General features: G+C 37.2%; 2 protein-coding genes across 8 annotated transcripts in view; one reads left to right on the top strand and one right to left on the bottom strand.

Moving 5' to 3' along the window:
• Positions 1-992: 992 nt before the first annotated feature.
• tm9sf5 (transmembrane 9 superfamily protein member 5) lies at positions 993-13443 on the bottom strand. Of its 2 annotated transcripts, XM_082177995.1 has the most exons (18): positions 13167-13443; positions 12975-13042; positions 12787-12880; positions 11923-12047; positions 11538-11667; positions 10955-11082; positions 10617-10728; positions 10458-10537; positions 10246-10351; positions 9900-9941; positions 9458-9590; positions 9046-9165; positions 8516-8573; positions 8262-8421; positions 6912-7063; positions 6708-6819; positions 6331-6502; positions 993-2418 (listed from the first exon to the last, which is right to left on the bottom strand). In XM_082177995.1, the coding sequence occupies exons 1-18, from the start codon at positions 13302-13304 to the stop codon at positions 2351-2353; spliced, it is 1998 nt and encodes a 665-aa protein (XP_082034121.1). In that variant the 5' UTR covers positions 13305-13443; the 3' UTR covers positions 993-2350. The 2 variants fall into 2 exon arrangements, with proteins under 2 accessions (XP_082034121.1, XP_082034122.1); XM_082177996.1 differs by lacking the exon at positions 9900-9941.
• Positions 13444-13929: 486 nt separating this feature from the next.
• The window catches only part of arhgef6 (Rac/Cdc42 guanine nucleotide exchange factor (GEF) 6), a 38852-nt gene continuing 27798 nt past the window's right edge, over positions 13930-24983 (top strand). For 5 of the 6 annotated variants that reach the window (XM_082177491.1, XM_082177493.1, XM_082177492.1 and 2 more), the window contains exons 1-3: positions 18464-19808; positions 19890-20588; positions 22072-22155. In XM_082177491.1, the coding sequence (XP_082033617.1) occupies positions 20424-20588; positions 22072-22155 (249 nt within the window). In that variant the 5' untranslated portion in view covers positions 18464-19808; positions 19890-20423. Of the gene's footprint in view, positions 14075-14958; positions 15085-15787; positions 15895-16089; positions 16256-16414; positions 16532-16618; positions 16734-17304; positions 17440-17513; positions 17606-18155; positions 19809-19889; positions 20589-22071; positions 22156-24983 lie in introns of those variants that run through there. The other variant, XR_014208077.1, reaches the window with a different exon arrangement.

Here is a 24983-nt window from a genome sequence, read left to right on the forward strand (position 1 = left end):
GTTGGGTTTCAGTATCAGTATTTTGAAGAGCATATATATATATATATATGAAATGTACTTTATTTTTTATTTCCTTGTGATTTTTGGGTGAAATGTGACCTGAAGAGCAGCTAATGATCTAAGGATCTCAGGGTATTTATGATGTACCTCTTGACCAGTGTGGAGAGTAAGCGCTCTTAAAGAGTGTCTCCCTAGATAAATTGTACATTGTCTCTGTGCAGTATAAGATGTTTTTATCCCCCGACACTGCCAATTATATCATTTGACATGATGTGGGATTAAATAAGATGGCTTTGCAACTGATAAAGCACTTTATGTTATTGACCACTGCAGGAAGGCACGGACATTAACCATTATTGAACACTTAGCGTGACCCTGTACGAAAATAGAACAGCTAGAGCTTCATTTCTGGCTGCTGTGTTTGGAAGTCAGCTCAATTTACCATAAATCAAACCTGCTGTTTCTTCTGCTACATCAAATATTATTTTGAAACCAGTGAGTGCAAAAAATACATATCACAGACAATATCCACCATATGTCAGTTTCCACTGATGTCTGCAGCACTTACAAAATTGTAGACAATCACTTTCATCAAATGTAACCACAGAATGTGGTTACAAATGTAATACGTTAGAGAGGTATTGGAGGTATAACCTGACATTAGAGAGGTTACAAATGTAACCTTCAGAGTCAGCTGAAGCAAGTCATCATTAATGTACTCCAACTGTAACAACAGACTGTTTTATATATAAAAAAAAGTTTAGTAGACATTTTTGTAATGTACTCTGTGCTTTATTTTTCTTTTGTTATAACATGGTTAAGAATGTTTATGTATACCTCATTAGACTTGATCAGTACATTCTGTGGGTTTTAAATTAAAGTTATTGAAAAAAGATGTGTACGCCTATAGTTTTTTTAAGTAATGACACCTATAGTTTTTTTAAGTAATGACATTTAAATAATTTACAAAGTACAAAATCACTAAATAGCTCCCATCATTTAGATATTATTACTTGTATAAAAATGTCAAAGCAAAATATGTGCTTCTTAACCATCCCATTTCCTTCACTCCATAAAAAACTATTTGTCAGCAAGATAAAACTATAAAAACACATGGAACAAAGTAGTTGTATTCTATTAACAACATAGTAAAAATTTTTACTTTAACATACCAGTAGTAACAATTATAGTAACAATTATTACTGATATCCACCAATAGGTGGCATTAGAGGTTAGTGTGGTCTGGTTACTGTGGTGCGGTCACATTAGTGAAATTTGCGCTGCGGAGATTCGTTGTCAGAGCATCGCTCACATAGAATTCACTTTCAAACCTGCTTCTTTTTGGTCAACACAGCGAATTTGTATGGTCAACTTCGACAAGCAAAATCTGCATTTTTTCGCCCACACATGAAACTCCTGATTGCATGGATTCTATTTGAAATTACTGGATATCGCCAGAGAAATTTTGCTGAGCAGAGGTTAATGTCAAACTAGTGCAGTCACATTAGCATAAACATGTCCACTGTCCATTGAAAACAGTGTACATATGTATGAAGAACTGCTCATACAGGAGTCACTTTCAAATCAATCATCTTTCTGTTGTGAACATGGCAAATTCCTGTGACAAAACTTGAACATGAGCGAAATCTGGGTGAGAAACTTTTTTGCCTTTACGCAAAACTCCCGATCGCACAGATTCCTATTGGAATGACTGGGTTTTTCCTGCTAAATTTCAGTGAGCAACAGTAAAATGGTAATTTTTGTGGGCAAACAAGGTCATTATCATTATACATTATCATCAGTGTAGTGATACATGAAGCACTGCTTACTCGTAGGTTCAAACTAAGCAGTGAATTTGAGTGTTCAAAATTAAGAAACTTGAATCTGATGTGAAATTCAATATTGCCTGGTTTTCTATTAACATAGCCCACAGAATTTGACCATACAAAGGTAAATGTGACCGCACCCTAATCTGTGTCCCATCTGGTCTTTCAAAACAAATTCTATACACAGAAAAATTATAATGAAATAAAGCAAAGCAAGTAAAACATTCAAAATAAAAGCATAAAAAGAACGTAATGCTTAAAGATATGGGCTTCTGCTCTCAGCACAGTGGGTTTAGCTGGAATAAAGTCATAGGCAACGCGAGATAAATAAAGCACTGAAAAGGGGTCTTTGGAGTTCACACGCACACCTACTGCAGGTCAGTGAATTACAAACTGAGCCACACATCAGCAGTTCAGGAAAGAAGAGTATCGTATGATTCCTCCCTTCATTTAAATGTCTCTTCAAACTTTCACATGAAAGCTGATCTGTAAAAAGTTGATGCGTTCTCCAAAAGGTCCTTCCCTTAGTCCACTTTCAGCACACTGTAGATTTTATTTACAAACAAGTAGCAGGCGAAGAAGCCTATAGTACCTGGATGGAAGAAGAAATGTGTGAGAATTAACAAAAGAGATAGAGAACAGGACAACAAAGAGAGCTTTTCAGCACATGTACGTCATAAAATGTCCCAGACTAACTGATAGTGTACACATTATGAAACAGCACTTCTATTAAAACCACAATTGGAGTCATTTTACAAGAAAACCATCTATTAATAGTTGGGTTTCAATGCAGCAAATTATCTGACAGTCAAACTGAGCGGAGTGTGATAAAGCACAGGATTAAATCTAATCATCGCTGGGGCGGCAGTGACAGCCAATCAAAAATAGGTCTGATTGAAATATTTCGCTCGGAATCTATATTTAGATGTATTTATAAACACACGATTCTCAGTCCTCCTCCTCATTCTCCACACACGCTCTCACGCTCTCACTCTATCTTCAGTTTGCTTTTGGGATCTAAAAAGTCCTCCTAGAAACAAACCATTTCGGGGAAGCGTTATTTTAAGATGTGGGACTGAGAGCGTAATGGCGACCCAGTAAGCATCGTTTTACTCGTGTCTTACATTTTCACCCCTCAAGTGCGCGTAGAAGTTGCCATAACAGCCATTGCCAGGGATCCTAAAGCATCTAGAAGAATCCATGGCAACAAATAGATTGTGGCGAATATCCACTCAGAAAACCAATGGCGGTGGTTTCCCATCATTCAAAGAAAAGCTGTGAGAATTGCTGCAATTACACTGGATAATCTGGAGTGTTTTTGTAAAGGTTCAGTGTCTTGAATACTCTTTCAACAAATGACCTATGTGAAATGTCAAAGTACTGTCGCAGAGAAGCTTGGGGTATTTTACAGAGTCGATCATTGACCTAAACAGTTGTAAATCCCTTTTCTTCACGCTGGGTGAGGAAAACACATGCTACAAAGCTAGGACCTGCCGTCTGGAGAGACTGAGTGGACATAAGTAAGCATATGTAGATGCTATCAACCCACAGGTGTTTATGGATGGCAGACAGCTGGCCATCGCTCGCCACCTCCGCCTCAGCATATCAATGAGGGGAAGCGACCGAGATTTGATTAAGGCCGGAGGGAGCGGCGCTACCTTTCAACAACAATGAAAGATGAGGAATATTTATACGTGTCCCAATTACCCTCTGCCTAAACACAGTATGACCCATCGGGCAGGAACAAAACAACTAGCACTGGTCACCTGCTAAACAAAAGGACCAGCAGGGAGACATACAGTACAGCAGCATCAAAACCACCAACATCATGACAATCTCTGAACATTTAAGATTGTAGGTAAAGTAAAAATTATCACACAAAAAAATGTAATGTCACACTGAGCACAAAAAAGTATTGAATTTCAGGAACAGGATAGAAATCCTGAAGCTGATGAATGGTACTTTCCCCCAATTCACCAGCTGTGTGCTTAGTTTTGATGTAGTATCTTACAAGCTTCTAAAAATGTTTACATTGCACCAATAAATAGTTGACTCATATCTATGTATAAACTATATTTACAGAAGCATCCAACCTTGAGTAACAGGTGGAATAAAATGACAGACTGACTGAATTGCATCAATAAGCTCTTGTTTTGGCTGACAGACTAAAACCTTATATGATAATGTTGGCAATGGCATTTGCATATTAAGAGAGAGAACATCATGTGAATAAATGTACTCAGTTCCCATCTTAGCTCTTCAACACAAACCTAAATGTGGCTAAAAACGCGATAAACGCTATTTTACGCAATTTTATAAATGTTTAAGGCCAGACAAGTAGTTTGTTAAGGGTTGATTTGTAAAAAAGGACTACACACCTGCGCACATATATATATATTAAAACGTGCATACCTATGGACTGAACACGTGATGCACGACATCGGTGTTTGCGCAGAGGTTGCGTAGGTTTGCACAGAGATAACTGATAATCGTTTGCACTTTGGAACCTATTTCCGGGAGTGCGTTCTCGAGACACCAGGCACTGTTTTGTGCGGATGGGCGGCCGGAGCGCGTTGAGGGTTTTCTGTTAGAACGGTGTCGTTTTAGCGGCCCCTAAGTTAATAACGAATGATCTTCGCAACGGAAGTAAATCAATCAATCAAAACTAACTTTAGCTGGATAATAACTTTATCCTAGAGCTGCAGTAAAGCCAAAACAATCTCTGTTACTGGAATTTCCTATTTCACTGTAAAGCTGCTTTGAAACAATTCATATTGTAAAAAGCGCTATATAAATTAAGATGACTTGACTTGACTAAATAGCGCACCTCTGTGTGCATTGTTCCATGTTGTGCATGCATGTCATATAAAATCAATCATAACAAATGTAATTTCTTGTGCTTTTTTGAATCAGTATAATTTATTGATCCTAATTAATTTCAAATACTGTTTCTTAATGTTATTTACATATAAAAAACACCTATTATGTTACTGAAGATTAAGCAGTTACGTATTTCAATGGAAATATTTTTTTAGTTATTTACGTGAAGCAAAAGTAAAGAATCAAGGATAAACTGAAATTCACAGCATTTAAAACTTCTTCTGCTCATATATTTGAAGGCTGCTGTTGGGTCATTGGGGAAAGACGTCATTTTATGCGAATACACATTATTATACGGAGAGCTTATGACCTACTAGCTATGTTCTACCTTAAGACCAAATGGTGCTAGTTAGTTACAAACTAGCTAGTAGTTACTAAGCCTTTAATACAGTATGGACTTTGTGTTCCAATTTGAATAAGAACTTACGAAAGGCTGGTGCAACCCTACCCAGTAGAGTAAATATAGCTATAGCAATTTACTCTAAACTGGTTAACCTGTTAAACTGATTAACCTGTCAAACTGGTTATTTGATGGGGGAGGAGAATTCAGTGACATTTTTCTAGGTTTATGACCTATATTGCAGCCAGCCACCAGGAGCGATCGAAAGGTTTTGTCTTCACTTTTCAGGATGCGTGCGGCACATTTGGTTGTGGGTCATTAGTTTGTGAGTCAAAATACATGTGCAGTATGCTCGTTTTTGATTATAGCCAGTGAAGACAACACAACAGAAAGACTGTAGGCTAAAAGTCAGAACAATATAATTTCTTTTGCCATTTGCTGTAGATTCACTGAAAATCAGAAACACCAGTGATAAAATATAACTTTAACCTAAATAAAAAAGTTATGACACAAATCAATGCTCTAACCAAGGGATTCCCAAACTGATGTTTGTAAATTGATTAAATCATAAAAATATAAAATAAAAATCATATTTTTATCTCTTCACTTTAGTAGGCCTTTATTAATCCCCTGGAGCCGTATGGCTTACTTTTATGATGGATAGATGTGCCAGGATTTTTTTTTATATAACTCTGATTGTGTTTGGCTGAAAGAAGAAAGTCATATACACCAAGGATGGCTTGAGGGTGAGTAAATTATGGGATAATTTTCATTTTTGGGTGAACTAACCCTTTAACTGCATGTCATGTGTTGCTAAATTATTTAATAATTACTTTCAAATCTCAGGGGGTACTTCAAGTAAATATTATACATCAAAAGAATTCGGCTTACAAGAATGTTTGGGAATGTATATTAGGGGTGTAACGGTATGCAAAGGTGACGGTTTGGTACATGCCTAGGTTTTGAAGTAACAGTTTGATATGTTTTCGGTACAGCAGGGGAAAAACAAAACTTTTTCTTTCTTTTTCTTTATAAAGCAGCCCTAACCCTTACTGAACAAACTATGGCTCTGTTTTTAAATAATACTTTTTTTTTTTTTACTGTCAATACTGCTGCAACACACTCTTTCTAATTCATTTTATGCTGTAAAGGGGGACAGAGATTTGAAGTGCTTTCACTTTTTGATGCAAAATAGTTTAGCAAAAGTTATATGTTACTGTTATACCCATTGTATATCAACTTATATTATCAAGGCTAAAGGGAAACAGACCATCTCTCACATACCTGTGAAAATGAAGAAAATGAGCACCATGATCGAAGTGTAGCCAAAGTAGAGGATGGTGCTTGCCAACCCTATAATTTGAAGTTTTGAGTAGAAGTAATGCACTGCATAGACAAACAGATACACTGCCGTGAAACCGCTGGTCAGGAATGATCGCCACCACCAATGATAATCCTGTCAAATAAAAAAAAATAGGCTTTAAACAAAAAAGTTAAAATATACATGCATTTATTCATTTTTAAATAGCACTTCAGACATAACGTTTAACATGATGTTGTAGACTCTTATGAGACTGATTCATATCAGTGATGAATAAGCACCAGCCAAACATGAACCAAAAAAACTTTTAAAAGACGCCATGATCACTGTTCAATCTCACCTCTGCACATAAATGGAAGTAGCAGAGCAGAACAGTGGCCTCAGAGCAGGTAATGAGCAGGATGATGAAGACCAGGAAGAGGAAGCCAAACATGTAATACATCTGATGAGACCTGCAGAGAAACATTGCAATTAATTAATGTTAGGGCCAAAACCTCAGTTCTGGCATCAACTCATTTCAGCATGATATGATTTCAAACTATACCAAATGCTATTGAGGATGAAGAAGAGCTGGATGAAGATGCAGCCGAAAGGCAGGATGCCACCCATGATGATGCCTGGCACAGGTTTGGTGAAGAATGACTGCTGAGGAATTTGGCGTGGGATCTGGTTTGTTCTCACAGGAGGCTCGATGCCCTGTTAAAACAGGAAAATAAAAACACCCACAATCATGATATCGTGCATGACAGTGTGCCAGAAGAAAAGCTCACACAGATGGGAACTGCAATAGCAGCTGATTCAAATGTTTAGAAATACATAAATAGGCAAGCATAAGAATTCTGGAGTATCAAAACCTGTGAGCCTATAATTAAATGTAATCTTTTTTAGACTGCAAGTGTGGAATCAGCACCTGTCAAAATGCCAGGAATTAGAATTGTTCTCTGTTGAAAAGTGCACTACTGAGCCGTGGCTTTAAACACAATAAATATAAACAACGTAATATTTAATTCATTATTTCTATATAGATTTATATATTAAGATATTAAGATATAAGGAGATATTAAGATATTAAGAAGTCTTACGAGTCATACAATGCCGTGTGTTTTTCCCATCTCAATGATTAGATGTCATACATTGTGTAGCCTTCTTGTTCCAAGTGTAGTTCTCAGACAACCAGATATACTTTTAAGTACCGTATTGTTATGAAAATAAGCCAACACCCTTGGTTCAGATAGGAAATGTAGATCAAACACTTGTGTTTTTTGACATGCCAACATCTGTCACTGTACATAAAAAAGGTGAAATATCAGTGAAAACTACTGAAATGAGAACTACAGGCTATTTTTATGGTACGCTATAGTGTTGTTTATTTTTAAACGTGATTGTTGGTACATTTTACCAATATTTACCATACTTTCAATATAAAAATTAAACATTAAAATATGGAAAATATGCTATTATAATTTTAATATATTATAATTAGGGTCGTCTTATATTCGGAACAATAATTCTAATACTTTAGATTGACTGCATTAATTATTTTTGCAACTCCTGGTAAGTGCTTTTCTATGCTTTACCTCAAGCTTAAAGGAATTATATGCATATATGGTAAAATTGCTACATTTTCCTGTCAATCCGTGTTCATTTTGACCATGAACAATGCGTTATTATGCACTTTAATTCGGCAAAAATGTACTCGTGCAGAAGCGTTTGTTGTACTGCTGTACCGCACTGTTCCTGTAACACACTGTTGCCGTGCCAGACTTGAAGTGTTAATGCTCTAACCTCTTAACATGGGCACTGAAAAAAAATACGTATCGCATACGCACTGCAAGCGGGTCATGTGTGAAACAGGCGTCAAGAACAATTGGTCTGTTCAAGAAGGCATACTTACTGGTTTTTTGAAGCCGAAGTATGCACCCACAAAAGTGAGAGGAACAGAGATGCCAAACCACAGCGCCAGGATTGCCACGAGTGTACCAAAAGGAACAGCAGCAGAGGAGCCCTCTACCCACAGGATCAGATTCATCAGGAAAAAGTCCACAAACACAATCCTGCAAAAACACAAGCTACGTCTTTGAAACTGCATACTGACATAAATCATATTATTTCTGTTCTCGGAAATGAAGATGAAAATATTATTCATACCCAGGACACAAAAGGGCTGTGAGAAGGACATTGGTTTTCCATTTTTCACCACCGAAAGCTGATGGTACAGAGGGAATTGATTGGAAAAGTAAGCAATCAAGATGAATATTTGGCATTTTTAATGTGGACTAAGTAACTTTCCCCTCACTAAAAATGCAGAAATGAATAGAACCATAAAATAATAGTACATGTTGGAGCCATTTGTTGTAACATTTGTTAAAAGTTTTTCTTGGCCACTGAGTGGCACTGTGACACAGTATAATTGTAGCACAGGTGTAACAGGAAGAAGTGTGAGCGTTGGTTATTGAGAAGAACAAAGTTTTTGACCACACTGCAGAGTGGCATGCAAGGTGGATTATAGTCGTATGCTGTGTCTACAAGGTATGGACTCTGTTTATATGCTTTCTAAAACTTGCTCACTCCTATTATCAACGGCAAACTGCAAACAAATATCACCTCTTTAGATCTTCATAATGACTTCCAGAAGAAAATAAGATAAAACAAGATTTTCCACTGCAATATTTCCTTACTCTTATAGAGTCTGGAAGACACATATCCAGCAGGTGTGCCAAGCAAAACCCACAACACCACCGAACAGGTCATGAGAGCCCCTCTGTTGGCTGGAGACAGGAAGCCCAGACAGGCCAAGACTAAAGGGAAAAACAGAATTGTCACTTTGTTTCATTTAATGCTATTATAACTAATGTGAAATAAGATGCTCCCAAAATGTGTAAAACCAATTGTTCAACAATGTCTATTGAGCGTAAATAATCTAATAAAACATTTGAGAAAATTGAGGAAAGTTCACATTGTTGGTATTTTCATGATGCACTCAAATATTCAACTGTTCTCACGGATCTAGAGAAGCAACCCTTAAAATTAATTTGTACAATACAAAAATCTGCAGTACTTTTAATTAATTTCTGTTCCAGATGCACTTACAAAGGGTGATGAAGGTCATGATGAAGATCTGAGTGCCCTGTCCGAGGAAGACAGACAGAAGCATGCCCATCTTGGGTTGCCTAAACACATCACCATGAACCTGCTTCCAGCCAGACTCCTCCTGGGCCTCCTCCTGCAGGAGATATAACATATCTCAATATGATCTCACATGACCATCATCAGATAAACCATTATGGCCAGAACACACTCATTTAAATTCTCAACACAGCAGATGGTATATGTGACATATGTTTTATCAGTGTCATTATCTATTCACTGCAACAAATATTTTTTTTTAAACCTTGATTGGTGAGTATGGTAATGTACAATTACACTGTTTTACCATACAAAGGAAGTTCCCCGAAGCCAAACAATTACCCAATCATAATCACCAGTGACATAAGCTAATCAAACATAAGCAAACATAAGCTAATACGCTTACATAGGTAAAGTTTGTAGCTGGAGGGATCTTAACCCAGTCTGCCTGTGAATGTCACAACAGAGGATTCATTGACTGGATGTATTCTTTTGGTTATTAATATGAAAAAAATAATAAAACACTAAAACTAGGAGGAAAATTGTCAGTCAATATATGCTTGAAGATTAGGATCTATGACCCATGAAAATGTGACAATTATAACTCAAGTAAAATACAATATTTAACAGGAAGTTTGATGCGGGAGTGTCAGCTCTGTTGACACAAGAGACTGTAGTGACGTAACGGAGTCATTCATTTCTTCTGTTATCTAGAAAACATTTGGAAGGAGATCAAAGTAAATTCAAGCTACCTGGTCCATCTGGTTGTACCGGGCAATATCCTTGTGCAATGTTCTAAGCATGATCATGGCCACCATACCAGACAGGAAGAGCACAATAACCAAAGAGTTCATGATGCTGAAAAAAATGTACATGAAAGTCATTAGTAATGTATGGAAATATAGATATAAGAGCTTATTCTTGATATTAAATATTTTCAACCAGCTTGGCTTTCTGTGCTCACCTGAACCACTGGATGTTGCTGTGAGGCATGGAAACCAAAATGTAATCCCATCGAGAAGCCCACTTTATTTCATTATTTTGCTAAAAAAGAAGAAATAAGCTCTATCACACAGAGTTCTTTCCAACCATCTCCATATACTGTCTCCATAAACAAGCTTACCTTAAATTTAACTGAATAGGTGTAGGTCACTTTGATACTACTACTGGAATCTACTGGAATGTCCATGGGAGCGCCTTCACATGTTGGTTTCTCATCATCACCATGCTTGATGCTGTTCAACAGACAAATATATATGTAATGTTCTAATCCATGTGCATTACAGACATTTTTACTTGGTTTTCTCATTGAGGTCACAGATGTTGCTATACCTAACTTCAAAGCATTTTTTGCTGAAACTGGTCACATGGGCCCACAGAAAGTAGAGAAAGACCTTACATTAGGTTAAGGACGCTACCTAAAGTGAAGTTAGTTACAGACAGTTAGTTGCTAAATCATACCTCCTAGGTTCCAGCGTAGCCGCCACAAGTCGAGCACCCATCCCAGTCGTTTCATCTTCACTGTGGTAAATTATGGTGATGTCCACATGGTTGAAAACATAATAAGTGTTCTTCCTGTTGAAATCAGCCTAAAGGAGTGGATCAAAATCACAAAGCATCAAAATGGCATCTCTATACTTCTCTTGCTAAATATTTTAGTGACTTATAAAGTTATTTTGAAATTGTTGATATTTCTTTAATCAGCTTAATATTTCCTCTGTGTCAGTGTTCTATTTCTGGTAATGTATTCTAATGTCATATAAAGATTTAACTTATTTAACGTTTAAACGTAAAAAATATACATATATAGTTTTAATTAAATTCAGTGTTGGGGAAAGTTAGGCTACTTTTAAAACAAATGCATTACAATATTGCGTTACTCCCTTAAAAAAGTAACTAATTGTATTACTTAGTTACTTTTTATGGAAAGTTATGCATTACGTTACTTTTGCTTTACTTTTTTAACGTGGGCTGACCTTGATTGTTTGTTTTTTAATAAAAGCTAGCTCACAAATCAAGTGGTGATAAACAGTCTCTCTCTCACATTGATAACACAGGCATCCTTTGGGTTTCCATCTTGGTTTACTAGACATCCAATGGGAAATCCTGGGTTGCAGACTTTCTGATTGTCTTCCACCAAATAACACCATGTTACAGGCATGTTGTCAACAATCCTGTAAAAAATAAAAATAAAAAATAAAAAGTGTAAGAATAAACCAAACCACTAATCTGTTATGTCATGTGCAACCATTAGGCCTATATACTCAGTAAAGGATAATATGCCAAACCCTACGATGACAGATAGGTATTGTGTCTTTTCTAAAAGGTTGAGCTTATGCTCTTGCTTATGCTAGTAACTGATAAAGCAAGATGACAACTTCCACAATGCTACCACACCTACTGTAGGCAAGGCATCCATGTAGACTTACCAGTGGTGCTGGTAATTCAGCTCCATTCCTCGCTTTAGAAAGTCCAACTTTAACTTGTCTTCTTCGTTAGTTTCATACGATATGGTGCAGACTTTCTCACATGCCTTGTCAGCCTTAAATGAAAACTAAGAGAAAAATGTCTAAAATCAATATCTGAAGGATCCATCCATTATCCATCCAGAGAAGCATATAGTACTGGAGTTCACATTCTGCAGAATAGTATCAAACAGGAATACACTGTCTAAATACCAACAACATAATTATATGATGATAATATACAAAAGAAGTCAAACAAAACACAAAGGGAGAAAAGTGTGTGTGTGTCAGTTACAGCTACATCTAGTAAAACTTGACAAACAAGATGCCAGGTTTCCAAAAGCAGGGTGTATAATCTTTCAGATGTCACTGCACTGAAGTCATAAAATGGAAGTTGTGATAGCCTTTTATTCCCTGTTGTGTGAAAACGTGAAACGGCTTCTTGAACAAGAAAAAAAGAGCAGGGCAGGAATTGATTTTGTCCATCAGCAATTGATTGAATTGTTCTAGTTTGCTATTGCTATAATCTCATGTGAGTGACAGGTTGTCCTGTCCTTGCACCGAAAAACACTTATTTAGAGAAGAGAAGAGATGTCATTGCAAGTGGGAGGGGAAATTATTTGAATTAAAGATTACAAAGGCAAATTAATTTAAAAAACAATGTGTGGGACAAATCATTTATAATAAAAACTGCAATATTCCATAAAAAAAATAAGAATTGTCCATTTTGATTTCATGGTAATATTAAAGATCAAATAGGCTACAACGAATAAGGTAAATACAATTAAAAACAAAACAATATCTTGTAAGGTGATGTCTATACTATACCTTGTAAGGTGATGTCTCTATTCTTTCTCCAAACAACACCTGCCCAAGGTTCTCTGAGGGCCTTCTTTCATCCTTGTCTTTGCAAAAGTTAAACCTTAAGCAAAAAGTATGCCCTCACTGATCAGTGCTTGTAACGAAATGCATGCAGATATAATGAAGCTTATATTGTAAAGGTCAAGCATACTTACGCATCATATTCGTAAGGCAGGACTGATTCCACAGAGTCCAGTCTATTCACAAAGAGCTGTATCTCAGTCTGTGGGAATGACAGCAGGGGAGAGGGGTCAAGGGGACAGCTGACTATGCTTTCTAAACATTTGTTATGTGCAATAATCTGTACATAATCATACGATGACAAATATAGGACAGTAAAAGCTCACCTGACATTCCCCCTCATCTCCATTCGAGCTTTTCTCGCAAAAACTGACTGGCGCTAAACCCGGAAGGTAGAATCCAACGCTTGTGCTGACTAGAGTTAAACTCAGCAAAAAAATAAAACTCGGATTTAAAGACTTCATTTTTCAAACCAACGTCCTGCGAGGTTTCCGGTTTACTCTGCTGGAGCAAACCATAAAACTAACCGGCGATAATTCACACAGAAAACCACCAAGACAACGAGCTCGCAGCTACTACTGCTACTGACTCAAGAAAGATTTGTATTAGTGTCACTTCCTTACTGTGCACATAACTCCGCCCCCTCATGACTCCTCCTCCAATCCCTCTACACTACACCATTGATCCATAAAACATCTGGATTTATGACAGCTGTTTTTTAATCAATATATTTATACAATCAATATTTTTTATTAATTAAATAGTTTTTATTGTAATTTTATTAAATTATAAATATGTTATGATATATTTATCTACTTTATTCATTTATTCCATGAATGTATTAATTTTGCTTTCAGTGTTCGGCTGGTCATATGATGTCATGTCTGCCCCGTGAGGCGACCCGCTTCATGTACACAACAGTTTTTGTTTAGCTTCAGATATTACTCTTACACCATTTTAAATATATATATTTAAAACGCTATTTATTTCTTTGTGTAAAATTCATCAGTGAGAGCTACTTTAATATTTACGACTGGCTTTCGCTCTATGGTTTCGCTATGACTAAAATAAGAACAGTTTGCATACATGACGATAGAGGGCGCGAGAGACTTTTAACCCGTTAAGTTCCTCCCTCTTACCGTAGAGTAAGTGGCTGCACTGTGGGCGGGTCGAAACCACACATTAGACACATATAAACCAGAAGACGCTTTTGTTTCTGCCTATTGATCCTGAGGTGAGTAAATGAATCGTTCAAACATAGTCATCATGCTTATATTTATGGTTTATTGATATATGGTAATTTTATCGTGCACGTTCAGTTAAATGCGCTTAGCCTGATAGGTATATATTTAGCAGATGTGATGGTAACTGAAAATGGCCTCATGTAGGACGGCAAGATGTTTTTCTAAACGCACATTTCAATCGCCATTTTGAACTTGGAAAAAAGTAGCGTTATTCTCTCATATATTTTAATCTATAATTAGATTATTAGTGAGTGTTTATCGTGACTATATTATATTCTTCATCAAACATGTGTTGCAAGTTAGTCATATGGCCTGAAGAGGTCTCAGGCTGCTGGAGCTGCCAGTAGCCTTGTAATTTTGAGCGTCCGCCATTTTGTGAAGTATGCTTTAAAAATGTGTATGTAAATGCCATGCAAAATGTTCGACCGAAACGTTTAGTATCTTCTAAAACTTTATAATAACGGTTCGTAGTGATTTGCACGTGATCCGAGGCAACTACTGTTAGCAAGGCTGGGCCTATCAGCTAATGGTTGCTGAGTTAACCATCTAACAGTTACGCCAGAGAAAGATTAAATCAAACGCTATTCTATCGTCAAATAGCTGTTCCAAATCCATTTTACGTAACGTTACAGCAACACGTACTGACATTTTTTTACCCTTTTTTTCTGCTGCTATGCATGTAATATTGGTGATAAGCCGTTTAAAGTATTTTTTTGCTCTCCCACTTGGTGAGGTTGGTCTGTTTGCTGGTTTTAGACACATATTAGTTAGACTGGGAGACCAGCTTAAGTTTTAAGCTTTTTTTTTAATTTATTTTTCAGACGAGATTTACTGAACTATTCTCTTGTAATTCAGAAATGTCTCTCCTTTTTAGTGGCAACAGTGGGAAATATGGCAGAGGCAGACCGACCAGGAAAGCTGTTCATTGGTGGCCTGAACACAGAAACTAGTGAGAAGGTCCTTGAAGCATATTTCAGCAAATTTGGCCGAATAGATGAAGGTAATAGTAGTTTTGTATGCTAAATTACTTAAAAGAAACTTAATTTTGCTATGCAAGTTTATTTAGTTGGGTTGCAGCCATGAGCTAAAAATGTTAAAGGGCTAGTTCACACAAAAATGAAAATTGTCATATATACTCATCCTCATGTCATTCCAAAGCCATAACTTTCAGACACGATCTGTGGATTAAACCACTGGATTCATATGGGCTTTTTACGATCTCTTAAAGGGATACTCCACTTTAAAATAAATTCTGTCATATACTCACCCTAATGTTGTTTCAAACCTGTATGAATTTCTTTCTTCTGCTGAACAGAAAGGAAAATATTTAGAAGAATGTCAGTAACCAGGCAGTTTCTGGTCTCATTGATTTCCATAGTAGGAAAAAATATACTGTGGAAGTCAATGAGACCAGAAACGGTCTGGTTACTGATATTCTTCTAAATATCTTCCTTTCGGTTCATCAGAAGAGAACTTCATAAAGGATTGAAACAACATGAGGGTGAGTATATGATGACAGAATTTTCATTTTAAAGTGGAGTATCCCTTTAATGAACACTTTGAACTTAATTTTGGGAGAATGGGATTTTCATGGGTTTGGAATGACGTGTGCAATTGATGACCATTTTTGGGTGAACTTGGCCTTCAATTAAGCATTTAGTGTCAAGTATGACCATATTTTTCCTACCCCTTGTCCTTTGTAGTTCTGTTGATGAAGGATCGCGAAACAAACAAATCTAGAGGTTTTGCGTTTGTAACTTTTGAAAATCCTGGTGACGCTAAAGATGCTGCAAGGGAAATGAATGGAAAGGTGAGTAATGGTGTCAACTTCACATTGTAAGCTGTGATGATGGTTTGTGGTAGTGATCATCTTGAACTGATGTAGTCCACAATTGTCCTCTAAGAAGTTCTGAGCTTACATAATAGATGTGCACATTTGCTTTTCAGTGAGTTTGTGTTTTTAAAAGCAATAGTTTCCTGAACTTCTGTTACTTGTGTTTTCAAGCCCCTTGACGGAAAACCTATTAAAGTGGAACAGGCCACAAAACCTCAGTTTGAGTCTTCAGGACGCCGTGGTCCACCACCAGTTCATCCACGGAGTCGTGGCCCTGCCAGAGGTCTGCGAGGGTCCAGAGGAGCACCAAGTGGAATGCGGGGACCACCAAGCAGAGGTACCATTGAGAACATTACCTTTTTTTTTTTTTTTTTTGTGCAGTGATGACACTCTTTTGATGATCTATTTGAACTGATTGTTTTCTAAGAAGTTCTGAGCCTACACTTAAAACATACTTGCTGCCAAAAATATTACCTCGATAACATAGGGATTGTAGAACCCTTTTTTAAAGGCATATCTTCAAGAGGGCCACCACCACTGAAGAGAGGCCCCCCAGTGCGGAACGGAGGACCCCCACCCAAGAGATCTGCACCCTCTGGGCCAATGGGCAGACGTGAGTTTGCCGAACACAGTTTTGTGCTCTTTTTTTATTTTTTTATTGTTTGAACCATAGTCATTTATTTCTCAATGTATTTAACAGCGCCAGTGTCCAGAGACAGGGACCCATATGGCCCCCCTCCTCGCAGAGATTCTCTAATGTCACGGCGGGATGATGGTCCTCCACCTCGTGATGACCACTACAGTAGTAAAGACAGGTGAGATATGTAAAAGCATTAATAATTCAGGGCTGCTACAAGTTAGACTCAGTTACAAAGTATATTGGTCTAATTTGGATCTGAAAAATAAGACTGATTGCCCCTTGGCAAACTGTTGAGTCAGACTAGATGTGCATCCCAATATGTGGATTTGTGCACTATTCTGCACTTTCATTGTAGTATAAATAGTGCAGGTAGTGTTCACTGTAAAAATTCTAAAATCAAAAAGTGCACTTCAGATTGCTGGATAATGCTCTTAACCAAAAAAAATATTGGTGTGGACACTTTGTGCACTCAACTCTCGCAGCTTTCCTTATGTAGCGGAGTGTGATGGGCTGGTCTGTGTTAAGTGACACTGTTAATCATTTTCATTATTTAAAAGGATTATTTGAGGAAACCTTATGAAGAAAATTGGCCACTAAATTAAAATATTTATAAAATAAAATTTGACTAGAAAAACAAAGTACATAAAAATAAAATCTAATTCAAAATATTAACTAATACTGAAATAGCATTTGTGATGGTCTGTGTTGCCATATACAGTGACACTCGAGCTGTTCCTATTTTGCAGTTATTCCAGCCGTGACTACATGAGTTCAAGGGACAGTCGAGACTACGCTCCGGCACCACGTGATTACCCATACCGGGAGTATTCAAGCCATTCCAGTTCTAGAGATGATTATGGCTCAGGATCCAGAGGTTACAGGTGGGTTAACATCTATTGTCAGATGTATCTGATGGCAGTTTGAGAATCCAGCCTAATGTTTTATTGTTTCTTAGTGATCGCGATGGCTATGGTGGAGGACGAGAGCCCCGGGGTTACATGGAACGGCCCAGTACAGGCTCCTATAGAGACCCTTACGACGGTTACGGTAAGATTAAACCTTTAGTGTGGTGAAAAGGGTTAAGGGGCTCCACTCAAACCGCCTGTTTTGGGCCTGTAAAGGGCTGCCTCGTGTGATTGCCAAAAAGTGGAAACATCAAACGCGGCATCTTTTCATCGTGAGAGTTCCAACCAAAATCGCACCAACAAGGATTCTCTTGCAAGCCGTTTTTTGCCCCCCAAAAGTTTGAGTCGTTCCAGTAGCTCTGTCCGAACAACCAAGAGAGATGCAGTACTCAAACTACAATCTATCTGGAATTCAGTCCAAACCAAGGAAAGTGCATTTACTCAACAATGACGTGTCAAAGGCCTCTGAGTGGTCAATTGTCTACACTTCAGTTGGGTAGTTCAGTTATCTAGGCTTAAGTAGTCCCACCCAGAATCTGAGATCCAAATTTGTTCTAGCCCCATTTGGAAAGTTTCTAACATTTGAGCTAGACGTGATGCAGATTTAGGGAAATGGGCACTTGACAACGCAGTATCATGCAAAAAATGTTTAAGTAAAATTTTGCCAATTACATGACCCATTGACCCTGCAGGTAACTCACGCAGCGCCCCACCCTCAAGGGGTCCCCCTCCATCCTACAGTGGGAGTGGCGGAAGCAGTCGTTACGACGACTATGGCAGCAGTTCCCGGGATGGATATGGCAGTCGTGACAGTTATCCCAGCAGTCGGAGTGACCCGTACTCCACTAATCGTGGTGACCGACCGGGTAGGCAGGAGCGGGGACCGCCCCCTCTTGAAAGAGGCTATCCTCGTGAATACAGCAGCTCGAGCCGTGGGGCACCTCGGGGTGGTGGACGCGGCGGCGGTCGGGCAGATAGAGGAATGGCCCGGAGCCGATACTGAGAAAAGGGGGAGAAATGGTTTCTCGTTGAGACTTTCAAAAGACTTTAAGATTCAAAGGAGCGCCCTTTTAAACTCTGGACTTCAAGCTTCATTTTAAAGCTGTACACAAACTTGTGGAGGTTTTTTTTGTCCTTTTTAAATGCAAAGTTTATTTTCCCTTGCCCACATCCCATTTAATGGTACCGTTGCAAATCTAAGTGTGTTCTTTTTGTATACTAGTGATTTGTTAAACCTGCAATGCCCTAGCGTATGGCTTTCATTTACCAATAAAGTGTTTTTAATCAAAGATCTTGAGCAACACTATTCAAGAGAATGAGAAACTATGAAGTGTAAATATCTATTCACCTCTTCAGTTTTCCATGGTGAGCACCCCCAAAATGCCACTTAATATAGATGCAATGCAGAATATTCATGTAGGCATGATTGTTCACATTGTTGAGGAATGGACAAATGTCTCCTTTTTCCAAACTCTATGGGTGTAGTTTTCCTCAGTGCAAATGGATCCTTCATCACAAAGCCTAAACATTGACGTCTTGCATCGACCAATCCAAAGACAACCAAAATGCAAGAAACAATTCAGCACCACAGATAAAACCTGTCAACAGCTGGTAAGCAAAGCAAACCCTTTTGTTCTGGTATAAGTCAAGTCTCTGGTGTTATTTTGCAGCCTGAAGGTTAGTGTAATTTTAGTCAAACATCGTCTTGATTGCCCTGGCTTTTTCAAATGCAATCTGAAACGCTGTTTCCAACATTAACAAAACCTCGTCTCTGCCTTCAAAGGAGTCTGATCCCTCCCCCAACCACTGGATCGCTGAGTTTAGGAGGTCTTAGTCTCAGAAAAATCAGTCAATTCTGTTGCACTAAAGGAGAATGTCTGGATTTTTTTTTTTTGCCCCTTTCAAATGAGAAATGGCCTTTTTTCTTTTTTTAAGGATATTAAGATGAATCTTCTCAATGGATCTATCCCTACAGTCAAATATAAACCACATAGCTGCAAAACCTCTTGAAACTTCCCAGTGGAACGCTTTTGAAATTGTAAATTCACTTAGTGTTAACAAAAAGCCAGAACCGCTTGCAAGCATGCAGATTCTAACAAAGGAAACCACGTGGAGAAAGACAGCACCCTATCAACAAGCCTGGAAAACCTTTCAGATTGGGTCATTATTTTTAAGAATATTGGTCCCTTATGCTGAGCTACAACAGTTTGCTGATGGTAACTCTCTTGTTGCAGGGTGAATGGAGGAAAGGGAGTTTGATGGTAATGCATACATGATGAATACATCATTGCTGATCAGGACCTGTTGTCATTGTGGATGATCCATAAGCCTTTCTGAAGATGCAGGTATGTTAAAGACCTTAAACCCTACAAATTTATATTTTGCATCTTCGTGCAATTAATTTTTTTATCTTTTTGTCCACCTAGATCCAGACTCTATCCAGAAGTGTTCTTTGGAGGCTGCTGATCGTTGAGACGGACGTTTAGATGAGTCGTGGGAGTACTACAGATGAATTGCATTAACCCCCCAATAAACAATCATTTGAGTTGATTTTCCCAATAAACAATCTTTGAGTTGAAATGAATATATTACTTGTCTGTTTCTTAATAAATTCCGACTATAATAGTGGTGTATTGGTATAATGTCAGTGTTCACCCATACTACATATACAGGCCAATTTAATCAAGAAACAAAACCAAAAAAAAGTTGAGCCAAATGGAAAATTCTTGTGGCATTTTAAAGCAATAACAGTTCCCTTTGTGTCACTGAAATGTCAAAGAGCCTTTATGCAGCCTATATAGCAGACGTCCACTGGAGAACTAAGTGGCGAGGCTGAATGGTCGTTGTAACATACAGAAAAAGCAGAAGCGCGACGGATGTGGGTAGCATCTCAACACAAATAGTGAGAGCCGGCGCACCAAGGGTGCAGCAAAATCTGAAAGGCCCATTGAGCCTAAACTATGAACCCCGAGGAGCAGACTGTTACGTGGCTAATAACATTAGGCGTGCTTAATTCACCCAAAAAGAATATCGCTGATCCTGAGGAATTTCTGAAAACATCTCTCAGAGATGGGGTCGTCTTGTGTAAGCTTATGGAGCGACTGCTGCCTGGAGCCATCTTAAAGGTAATTTATAATACGCACATGTATGTTTCTTTGATCAAACAGTCGTAAACATTAGTTGATTGTATATAATTTAATGCAACCGCAGCAAATACAGCCATGCGGAACTGTCGGTGCACGATGCCTAATGCCAAGACGCTTACTGATACAAGTGACACTTTGAGATGCACTATATTTTGCAAAGATACAATACGTTTTTTTAAATTAAAAAAAGTACGCGATGAATGTGTATTTAACTGTAGGTTTATTCAGGGCGCACAATTTAAGCGAGATACAATACGACTTCCTGTTACATGAGAAATTGTTCCGCATTATCGCATTCTCAAAAACGAAGTCCTTGTCAATCTTCACTTTTGTATAAAATGCCAAGGACATTTGTAAAGCAATTTTCTTCTTTGTAAAAACCGTTTAACCGTGTCAGTGAGATCTCAGATTATTGAATGTCTTTCTGTATTCCTCTGCTGCTAAAAAGTACCAAATTCAACTCCCCCTTTTTACTCATTACACACAGGATCGTTATTAATTAAATAGTCTACGGTATATATTTTAATTTCTACTAAATAAAGTTCGTTAAAAGTCGTTTTGGTTTAAACTATGAATTCGTGTTTCGATACAGGGACATTATAACGAATGTGCTGATCAATACAACTTGACAGATAAAAGTTTCTCTTTTTTTAATAAAGGGCCCATTATAAGTTTTGTTGGTTCGTGTCTTCATCCCTTCCTTTATTTTTAGCATATCTATGTGCCATACCGCTTTACTGATTTTACACGACGCTTTCAAAAAAATATTTTCAGTTTGAATTTCCCAAATATTCGTAAACGAATTGTTCTATGGAGTCGGATCTTTTTAATGATTTGGTTTAGCCTGTGCGCGAAACGTGACTGAACGATTCGTTAAAAAAAAAATCATCTAAGCTTTCACGTAAATTAATTAGTGTAGTGTTCATCCAAATTATTTGAGTTAAATGACTAGCTGAATCATTGCTGCCTCCACATGAAACTGCAATACAAAATGTGATGGCCTTATTATTTGTATATTCCATGTAGCCCAAATGATGGTCAATGCGCAAAAGAATTGGATTTGGAGCCGGTTCTTTTCGAACGAACTGTTTGAAAGAATCGATTCGAGGAAATGAGTTGGATTTACCATCACTAGGTCCAAGTAGAATCTTGCTGAGCAAACATCGTCACTTCCTCCTAAATATATTTCCCTGGTGCGACAGGGCCCAATGAGATCTAGCAGATGTGTGTGTGTGTGTGTACTATGGCGAAGCTCACGCAAAGAAATAGTAACAGTAAACTGAACGCCAAATAAATGTAGCATGCGATACATGGCAGTAGCCTAGTAGCTGGGTACAATGTGGCTCATAGGTTAGGCTGACATTCACTTCCAAAACGAAATCTTGTTGTTCTCTCTTTGCTTTGCAGTGTGGTCGAAGCAAAGTTGAGATTATTTACATCCTCATTCTTTCATTGGTTACAGTATTCAACTGAACCCAGATGCGAAGCGGCCTGCATTGCAAACATTCGGGAGTTTCTAAAAGGATGCCAGTCTCTAAAGGTTGAGGTAGGATAATTTTTCTCTACTTTATTGTGTTTTGTATCACCCGAATGCCTTGAGAAACACAGCTGAGTGTTTATAAAATATGCGACCCCTAGGCTGAGGATCTACTCTTTTAGATCACAAATAAACAAAATCAGTTCTGGAGTGTGTGTGCATGAAAATACATTTCAGATTAAAGCTTTGCCTATAAGCATTGCTTTTATGAAGGAATGATTTACTTAACAGAGTCTTAATAGTTTAAATTATATTAAATAATATATTTAATAATTTATATTGGTATCTAGAGTACTTCTCTCTTCTGCCCATCTAATTAAGTTTAGCTCTCCCTGAGGACAGACAAATAAATAGCAGGGTTTTGTTTTGGTTTTGCACATGTGATCATAAAATATGGCAGTAAACAAGATTGCGCATGATACTAGCTCTTTTGCATGTGCATTTCATTTATTATGGTTATTATGGTCTTGAGCTGCAGCAACATTACAGGCGTCTCAGGAAGATGGTCAGGAATTATACCCATCACAGTAAACATTGTCAATTTGCAATGTCTATTATTGACACAAACACATAGCCAGACTTTGATGCCACACCCTCTGCATTGATAGTGTTCCTGTACTAAAACTGTGACCATAATGTGGTTATGGACTGATAAACTTTACATATAAACAAGTAAATTGGCACAAATGAGTCATGTTCACCATATGTGCAATGTTTAGTTATGACTTTGTTAAAGTACCCCTCCGGTCAATAATTTTATCCCTTAATCTTTGATCATCAAAATGGCATATTTAAACACTTTTTTTCCCCTGTGAAAATAATTTCTTCATGCCTTAAAATAGCTTGAATGTAACTCTACTTTAGACTGTAAAAAAAGATTGATAGCGCATCTCCTCTTCATTTAACTGTAGAAAAATGAAGCCAAAATATCCCAGTAACAGTCATTGCCGATTACGTCGCTCGGAGCCCGAGTCTGCGCAGTAGTGATCCTGTGGTAGAGCCACGGCATCCAGGTCCTGCCCACACTCGCAAGCACAGCTGTCAATCATGATATTACGCCCTGTTTTTTCAATGCATCAAATAACTAACTAAAACCAAATACTTATTTGGAAAACGAACACTTGAACATACGTCTACGTGATAAGAAGTACCTAAAATCACAGAAATTATCTTTGGAAAAAAATAATTTGAGGTGTAATTGGATTTTTTAGTTTGGCTCACGTCCCATTCGATTACATGAGAGGCGAGGTTTATGACCTGTACTGCAGCCAGCCACCAGGGGTGATTGAAAGGAAACCCCTTTTCCTCATGAATATGCAAATTAGTCTCCGCCTTACTCTATCAAATCAGCTCAAGACTACCTGATCCTATATAGGCCTATAACCAGAAACCAATTCATAAGAAGAGGAAGAACTAATTATACAGGGTTGTCTACAAGTCGATGTATCAGTAATGCGGTTTATATATCGCATTTTGTAACGTTTTATGTAATGTCTCTGAACTATCCAAAGATTAGTGATAGACTGATGGGGGTTTTTTTTCAGTAGTCGATACAGATGTGTGATTTGCCCTATTACAATTTAGTGCGAGCAAATAAGATACACGTATTTAAATGTAAACTAACACTTTTTTGCACGAAATTTACGTACAGAAAATGTGGGCTATGCACGGACAATGCTCTCTGCAAATTTTGGGACTGAACACTATTAACCGATGAATGAACAATATCTATCAAATTCTACTAAAGACAATTGAATCAACTCAACTCTATACTATAATGATGCTGTGATCTTTGGCTAAACTAAGTCTCTCTCAGCAGCACAAATGATTGCTTCTCTCTTTGACAATTTGTGGTGATGTGAAGTTGGACAAGGAGGCAGGGTGAGAGTAGCTGGGAATGGGGCGTTTGTACTGGTTAAAATGCAAGAAAAGAACAATAGAAATATTTTAATCTGATTTAATGTGAGTACTTTCTGTCACAGTTATGCTAGTGTTGTAATTTTGCAATCTGAATTTGATGAGATAAAAAGAATGCGCATGTTTTTCTTATACTGACTTATGCACACAAAAACAAAAACTCAATTCCGGTGTAGTCCGATTCATTATCAGATGATGAATCATCTTAACAACTTTTAATGATTCATGTAAATTTTCACGCAGGAACTAACCCTCCTCTAAGTTCCAAGTCACTTTTTACATGTGGTCTGATTTCTCAGGTTTTTCATAGGTCTACAGTTACTTTGGAAATGAATGATCACACGGACCATTTATTTTTCGTTACTTATTAATCACGTTTTCATAAAAATTAATGCTGCCAAATTCTAAAAATAAAAGTTTGTATGCGTATATATATATATATATATATATATATAGTTGTATGTGTGTATATTTATATTTATATATATATATATATATATATATATATATATATATATATAGCCTATATATATATATATATATATATATATATTTTTTTTTTTAATATATATATTTTTTTAATATATATATATATATATATATATATAGTTGTACGTGTGTATATTTATATATATATAGTTGTATGTGTGTATATTTATTTATTTATTTATATTTATATATATACACACACACATATCATATAAAAATATATATTAAATCAACAAACTTTTATTTTAGAATCGATTTGACAGCACTAAAAAAAAAATTATATTTTGATCATGTGATATATATCGTTATTGGTGAAAATGTGAAGAATATTGTGATATAAATTTTTGCTTATATCGTCTTATCTGTTTTGAAGAAAGCTCCAGTTTCATGCTTTTTTAAAGGCCCAATGTGCATATAGTTGATGCAAGTCA

Source organism: Leuciscus leuciscus, assembly GCF_965113295.1.
Source record: "Leuciscus leuciscus genome assembly, chromosome: 8".
NCBI lineage: Eukaryota > Metazoa > Chordata > Actinopteri > Cypriniformes > Leuciscidae > Leuciscus > Leuciscus leuciscus.